General features: G+C 34.6%; 1 protein-coding gene across 2 annotated transcripts in view; it reads right to left on the bottom strand.

Moving 5' to 3' along the window:
- Positions 1 to 411: 411 nt before the first annotated feature.
- GRM7 (glutamate metabotropic receptor 7) overlaps positions 412 to 8390 on the bottom strand; it is a 1037525-nt gene continuing 1029546 nt past the window's right edge. For both annotated transcript variants that reach the window (XM_051981322.1, XM_051981335.1), the window contains one exon: positions 412 to 1633. Coding sequence is in view for 1 of the 2 variants with exons in the window: in XM_051981335.1 (XP_051837295.1) it covers positions 1584 to 1633 (50 nt within the window). In the remaining variant the exon portion in view is untranslated. The remainder of the gene's footprint in view (positions 1634 to 8390) is intronic.

The raw sequence follows: 8390 nt of genomic DNA, 5'->3' as shown, positions 1-8390 counted from the left end.
CTACTGAAAATATGGAAAATGTTTGTCCTTTCATTGCACCTTCCTATTTTTTTTTTCATATTTCCTTTCTCTGTCAAATGTCCCTTTTTGCTGGTTGGATCACCAGCTTTTAATGAGCTGCCTCATTTCAAATACCATATTCTGGGTAAGTTCCTGGGAACATAACACAACTTTTATATCAATCTTGTGCCCATTATTTGTCTGTCTCAAAGGTCTTCACTTATTCCAGGATCAGGAGATCTAGATCTTTAAAGATGTCAGAAGTCTGACTCCAATTAAGGGAGCTTTTGCTACTGGATTTCATGTCTTTAAAGAGCTTCAAGACGTTTGACCTTACTTTTGCACATGTCCCTTAACTGAGCCCTTCATGAAATACACTAACTAGGAGGAGGGGGGAAAGAACTGAAAATATTTATTGCAGTGAATAAAAAAGTTAACCAAAGTCTTTTATTGATACATTCTTGGACAATATCACAGATTTGAAAGAGAATGGAAAGGGGGGAGTTTCGCGGCACGGGTTGATCCACTAAATTGGCACATAAGCAGCAAGATTAACGAAATTACTTCTTACAAACAGTAAAAAACATACATGCTTTTTTTTTTTAAAGTTCTTATCACACTGGTCAGTCATAGAGGGGCATCAACAAAACCTCAAGACATGAAAAAGCCATAGTCTTTCTTCCAAATACCTTAATTATTAAAATTATTGCAAAATATTCATATACCCTAATTAAAGTAACAAAATTGAACACAAATACAAATATCAAACATAAAATTTGAACATGTACTGTAAGATACATTACTGGCATGCATTCCAAATATCAAGACCTCTATTCAAGTCCATCAATTCCTTTTTTTGTTTTTTTTTTGTTTTGTTTTTTTTTCCATCCTTGTAGCCTATCATACTGAGGATAGATAGGTGGGGCATACTTTCTCAGCACAGTTTTTGGTCTTTAAATATCTTTTTTTCTTAAAAAAAATAACATATATGATCTGCTGTGGTACAATAATAATAATTATACAATAATGTACAGATATAGTTTTTGTCTGCCGAGATTTTGTTCGTTGGTTGGTTGGTTTGTTTCCAAATAATCTGTCATCTGAGAGAGTAGGGCTCTGAGAGAACTGAGCATTCAAAACAAACAGTGAACTTGGATACAACATTGGATGGCAATATGCAAAAAATCCTCACAAACTGTACAGAAAGTTTCAAAACCTTGCAGTCTGGAAGTACATACATAGAAAGACAGATTTGCCCCTGGAAAGTCACTGCTGCTTTTTGCAGTTCACCCATAAGGAGCCTGGGAGTTGAGTTCCGAATCTCCTAGTCACAAAGAAGGCCCAAGACCACAGCCAAATGGCAGTGCGGATGCCAGTGACTTATTAAGCCAGGATAAATTAAAAATATTTCAGAAGCAGCTGTTTAGGATGCTTGGATCCTCTAACATTGGGTCTCCAGTAACTGCCTGGCCGTTTGACTCCTCCAAGGATGGTAGGCAGCAGGACAGGAAGAGTCCGTGCCAGGTTGGGTGACTGAATAACTGAAGATCTCCAACCTCCTCCCTCACTTCAGATGGGACAGGTTAGATGACCAGGTTATTATAACTGACATACTTCTTTTTTGCAGCAGGGCCTGAAAGAGAAAAGCAACACAGAAAAAAATCACCTCGAGCGATGTACTCATTTACAGAGATAAAGCACTACCATCATTCCCCCAAAGCCAAGACTACTAAATTGAAAGGGACTTCAGAAGCCCTTTGGACCAACCGTATTTGCAACAAAATTCTCTCTTCTCTACATGAAAAGCAACTCGAGCCATGCACAACTGGAAGGTTTCTACCAAAGGATGCCCATAGCCTCTTGAAGCAACTTGTTCCACATCCAAATAGTCCTAATTATTAAAATTGTTTTTCTCTATTTCAATCTTAAAACTACTGTTTTTCAACTTCTACGCACTGCTTAGTTTGAGACATTGGAATGAATTACAACAAGCCTAATGGCTCTTCTAGTTGACAGGTAGAAATTCATCTGCCAATTAACTATGTTTATAATGTTGGAGATGTAAGAGAAAGGGAGGGGAGAGATACAGAAGACTTACTTATCTATCTGAAGTAAGATAAGAGACAGGTTTTTTGCATGCTTTCACATATACAAGTGCTATTTTTTTAAAGCAAATTTGCTAATTTTTGAGAATGTAGTGGATTCTTGTTCAATAAATCCTTAGTTCCACAGCATTATTATCTCAAGTCACTAGACTCTGGGGCTCCCTGATGCTCTTCCAATATATTCATCCTATCCCCAGATTGGAGAATTTCCCACTTATGCCCTATGTTGTGGCCTCTGTCTGGATGATAATTAAGTAACACTTACCTTAGAGACAACCTAAGTTGTCAGAATATATTGTGACTATGTCTCATTGATTTTTCTTTGGAAAATATATTGACATTAATTTGGGTTCATTTCAGATTAAGTCAACTTAAGTGGTATTTATCAGTTCAAAGTCTCACACAAATTATCATAGATTTGGTTTCATAACATCATATACTAAAAGTCTCAAATGATAATTAAAGTAAATTGATTCCATTAAGATTTTAAGCCAACATATTTTTCCAGTGTCTTAGGTATTACATTTAACAATGGGCTTTATAAAAAATACCCATAAATGTCAAGTGTTACCCTCTCCTCCCCCATTTGATGAAGCAAATTTATACATTTTAAGAGCCAAAGTACATTAAAAAACAAAAGCAAAAAAAAAAAAAAACAAGATGTCAGTATCCCAAATTGTCTTTGATATTTTGACCCAAATCACAAGTGTATAATGGCAAGAAATACTACAGTAATGATCAATCAATTAGTAACCATCAGTGACTTCTATATTATAGGCCCTGATGAGACAAAGACCAAAATGAAATCATTCCTGCTCTCAAGGAGCTTACATTCTACCACATATGTAAAATTTGTGCATAACAAATACAAATATTCAGAGGAGACGTGCTCTGTTGATACATTTTCTTTAGTAGTTGAAGTCTCATTGGATTTTAAGTATATTTGACAGTAAGAAAACTCTTGTACTGCAACTATTCCATGGGATTCAATTGAGAGACAATATGATGTAGAGAAGTTGAAAAGACAAGGTTGTGGAGATAGAAGACTGGAGGCTCAAATTTCATGGCTGGTAATCATTACCTACCTGTTCATGTTTCATTTCCTAGTCTGGAAAAAAAAAAAAGAGGAATAACAGGACCTGAGTGTTTTATCTTACAGATTACTGAGATGATATTAAATGTATCAGCATCAGCAGCATTTATAGCAAACTTCAGCTGAATGTCACAAAATAAATTTTATGGAACAGCTTGGATCAGCTGCCTTCACAGCAAAGGAAAACAAACAAACAAACAAAAATACTTCTTTCTTGACCTAAATAGGAGGGATCCTCCTCTGCCATGATGATATTTAAAGTCTTTACACTATACATTTTTGTGAGAAAAGAAACAGTAGCTTTTATTTATTTATTTTGGTGTACATTTGGCCTTTGTGAGTAAAGGAAAATCTATAAATGGGCTGAAATCATTATCATGTGTTCACTATTTACTAACTAAGAAGCATGTGTGATCTACATTGTGATGAAAATTAGATTTAGGTTAGGGTACTATTATGAATCATTTCATTGATATGGATTTCACGCAAGGATGTACAACAATGAACTGAGAATAAATGCAGTTTTCCCTCAGCAGTGTGTGTGTGTGTGTGTGTGTGTGTGTGTGTGTGTGTGTCTTTAGGAAGTTCTGGAAAGATTTTTGGGGGAGAATGGGGGATAGTCTGTTCTAGTCAGATATAAGAATAGTTAGGTAATAATATTTTAATGTAATTCATACATATGTATATATATATATATATACATCCATATGTGTATTTTCCCACAATCACATACATGCACATAGATATTATATAGATCAAGAATGGGTATATTATATGTACATATCTATTTGCATGTGTAAGTATTTGTACATATGTACATAAATACATATTTTGGGTACACACATATTAACTTTTGCCCTACCAAAGCTATCCATAGATCAAGGGAACAGTTATAAGTGATCAGTTTTTTACTGTTATCAGTTGCTACTTTGCTAAAGCTCTGGAATACCAGTTCATAATATTATCAAATTTGCCTAAATTAACTTTCTCATAAAACCATTCCAAAAGCTTTGTGTATGTTAACATCTCCCATGCTACACACATACATACACACACACACACACACACACACACACACACTCACTCACTCTCTCTCTTTCTCTCTCTCTCTCTCTCTCTCTCTCTCTCTCAAGAGCCACATTTAAGTTCATTTATGAGGATTTCAAATATAAATGTTTGTACTCCAACTTTTGCAATCATTAAAAAATAAAATAAAATTATTCTTTTGTAGTTACTGCAGTGAGAAATATGTATTTTTCCTTCCTCTTTTGTCAGAAAATTGCCTTTAGCAAATTAAAAACTGAGTCCAAACAAGGAATAGCTGTTTGATATATTAATTCATTAATTTCCACGCAAGATTTAGAGAAAAGTAGAAGTCACACATTTTGGAAAAATTTTCCTTAAATTCAAAATCCATTATTTATTGGCATTACTAACAGTAATAGTGGTGAATTATGAAACACATACAATGTAAAACCACAGAGAAATCAATTTTCTCAAAGAAAGTCATTCACAAAAATGGCATTAGTACATTCTAGTTTGAATACAGCCTTTTAAAGTGCAATCCTTACTAAATATCTCTTGGAAGAGAGTCAGTCTCTCTCTCTCTCTCTCTCTCTCTCTCTCTCTCTCTCTCTCTCTCTCTCTTTTGGACTATCAATCTGTCTCTGTGTCTCCATCTGTATCTGCCTATATCTCTTTTTAACAATGACTGGAAGACAATGACTTTTTTTCTTCATGTTAGGTCTCTCTCTCTTTTGACATAATATACATAGCATTGGTGAACACAAAATGAATCATGCCTTAGCATCCCTCCTCTTTGTTTTTGAGGATTTCAGAGCAGAATACCAAGCTCCTCTCAAGGCCTTCCTTTATAGAAAACAGAAACTGGACTTCAAATCATCCTACTTTGTATCTGTTACCTTTCCTAGTTTCAATTCCACAGAACAAGACTAAATCTGGTGTCCCATACCCCAACTCCACTTTCCTGCCTCCTTTTGTTTTCTCTTCCTTTAGAGTAAGTTGGTTCAGAGCAGAGATTGTGTCTTGCTTTTCCTTCCTTCCTTTTCTTTTTTTCCTTCTCTTCCTTTCTTCCTTCTCCTTTAGAGTAAGTTGGTTCAGAGCAGAGATTGTGTCTTGCTTTTCCTTCCTTCCTTTTCTTTCTTTCCTTCTCTTCCTTTCTTCCTTCTTCCTCCCTCTCACCCTTTCTTTTTTTTCTTTCTCTTTCATTCATTCTTTCTCTTTTCCTTCCTTCCTTCCTTCCTTCCTTCCTTCTTCCTTCCTTCCTTCCTTCCTTTCTTCCTTTCTTCCTTCCTTCCTTCCTTTCTTCCTTCCTTTCTTCTTTCTTTCTTTCTTCCTTCCTTCCTTCCTTCCTCCTTCTTGCCCTCCCTTCCTCCTTCTCTCTCTCTCTCTCTCTCTCTCTCTCTCTCTCTCTTTCTTTCTTTCTTTCTTTCTTCTATTTCTTCTCTTTTTTAAAAGTAATCCAAGCACAATGCCTAGTCTATATTAAGTACTCTGTGAATGTTTATTGGATTGTTTTGAACTAGAAAGATAGGCCTTAAACAATGGGGAACAATCTACAATTATAGAAGAAGTATGTACAATGCAACAATGTCAGATCCTGGATATAAGGCATACAACTGTCATGTGTCTATATGCAAATCATTGTCTGAAAAACGTGAAGGTGTCATCAATCCATAGGTTATTTTGAATATATGACATCACAGAGTTCATCTAAGTTGAATTTTTTTTTCTTTTTGAATCAACTAGTAATGTTGATTGCCATTAGAATCAGCCTTCAATATGGTACTTTTAGAAATATCTACAAGAAAATTAAGGAATAAGAATATCATAGCTTTGAAATGGATATAGTAGTGCCTGATTCACTGGATTATTGTGAAACTCAAATGGGTCAATGCAAGTAAAATGCTTCACAAACTTTAAAATAAATTCCTTTGTTACTAATATATATTGTACTTTGGAGCTTGTTACCCCTTTTTATGTAGATTATTTTACTTAATCTTCATTTTGATCCTATGAAGTGTTGCTGTTCTAATTTACTTATTAGCTGTGTGACCTCGAACAAGATATCGAGGCTTTCTGTGCTTCAGTTTTCCTTGGAATTTAATGAATTTAGAATTGAAAGACTGTGTTTCTATTCTGCACTGATATCTGAACAAGTTTGTGATTTTAAAGATCAAGATCAAGATTTAAGATCAAGATAGTAAACTTTGAACCCAAGGCTACTAATATTAAAACCAATGCTCTCTTTGTTATGCTACACCAACTTCCTTTCAGAACAACCACTATTATGTATTTTTTTTAAATATGTGTGAAACTACAACTAGAACATGTCATTCTACTTTAAACTGTTTGAGAAATTGTTAGCTTGACAAGTTTTGTAAGCATCATAGGCAATGAAATAATCATAAGAACTAGATGCTAGAACCATCAGGAATAACGAGTAATATACATTGGCCATTGGTACAAGTTAGTTAGATCAGTCCCTTTAACATAGAGGAAGGAGAAAACTGGGGACATGAAACCAAAAAAATAGAGCTAGAGGTAATTAATGATAAACATCCATAAATTGAGCTCTTGACCCCAAAGGAATTCTTTCATCTCCAGCTAAACTTATGTATCTAATTTTGATTGAAGTATTAAAAGGTAATTGGATATTATACGATAATCAATTCTGATGGATGTGATTTTTTCCAACAATGAGATGATTGAGGCCAGTTTCAATGATCTTGTGATGAAAAGAGCCATCTACACCCAAAGAGAGGATTGTGGGAACTGAATGTGGATCGCAACATATCATTCTCACTTTTTTTGTTGTTCATTTGTATTTTGCTTTCTTACTTATTTACTTTCTTTTTTTTTTTTAATCTGATTTCTCTTGTGCTACAAGATAATTGTATAAATATGTTTATATATATTGGATTTAACATATTTTCACATGTATAACAAACATTGCATTGCTTGCCATCCATTTGCTTTGAAAATAAAAAGATTCAATCAAAAAGAGATTATAGAACAACAACAATAACAACAAAAAGATAATTGGAGTGTGCTCTTTTTACATAAGAATCTCTGAATCCCTTTAACAACCCCAGTATGAAATCTACCAAACCCACCATCCCCAACATATTTTAGTCATCTAGTACCAGTTGGTGCACTGAATGTATCCATGTGCTCAGAATTCATACATCTTCACTTCTCTAGATCAGTCGAAAGCCATCAAGGCTAATCAATAAGAATTTTTTAAGGGCTTTGTATATATCAGATATGGGCCAAAGACTGATTTGGGATGACTGCTATATGGCTTATCCCCTTTTTTTATGTCCTTGGGTTTGTACATTATTTAATGAACCCTATAGCTCCCTTAAGTAAGGTGTAGTTATTTCTATTACTTGAAGTTATAGCACTTGATTGCCATAGACAAGGACTGTTATTAGAAAGAAATCTACTCCCACTACCTACCACTTCCACACCTATATACATCCCACCTTTGATAGACTATAATCCCAAGTTCCATTTCTGTTGTGTTTATGTAGCACTATTTTTTTCCTCCTAACATACCTGAGACATTTTTTAATGTACAGCTTGGTTCTTCATGAGTTGAAATTTGATTCTGCTAGAGAATGATAAGAATAGAAGAAAATTTAAAGCTCGTGTAATCCATATATGAGTAAATGAATGTTGCCAAAATATGAAGTCAAATGGAGACAAAATGAGTTTGTGAATTCTTTTAGCATGCCTGGAACACCAACCTGAGGACCCCTAACATTGTTGGGGTGCTTTTCACCCTCAACAATCCAATGAACTTTGGGATACGAGAGACATACAAAGACAGAGATAGAAGGATAGAACAAAAGAGAGGCAGAGAGAAACAGAGAGTAGAAAGAAACAAAGATAAAGCAAAAGAGAGAGACAGAGACAGACAGGAACAGAGACAGAAAGAGACAGAGACAGAGAAATACAAAGAGATAGAAGCAAAAGGACAAAGAGAGAGAGAGAGAGAGAGAGAGAGAGAGAGAGAGAGAGAGAGAGAGAGAGAGAATAGCAGAAGAAATAAGAGAAATAAAGAGAGAAGGAATTTTTATATATCATTCAACAATACTATAAAGCATTGTTATCACCTTTTGGCATTTCAATTGTAATCCTTAATATCACTACTCTCTTTTTACTTT

Source organism: Antechinus flavipes, chromosome 1 (assembly GCF_016432865.1).
Source record: "Antechinus flavipes isolate AdamAnt ecotype Samford, QLD, Australia chromosome 1, AdamAnt_v2, whole genome shotgun sequence".
Lineage (NCBI taxonomy): Eukaryota > Metazoa > Chordata > Mammalia > Dasyuromorphia > Dasyuridae > Antechinus > Antechinus flavipes.
This window is presented reverse-complemented; position numbering and strand designations above follow the sequence as displayed.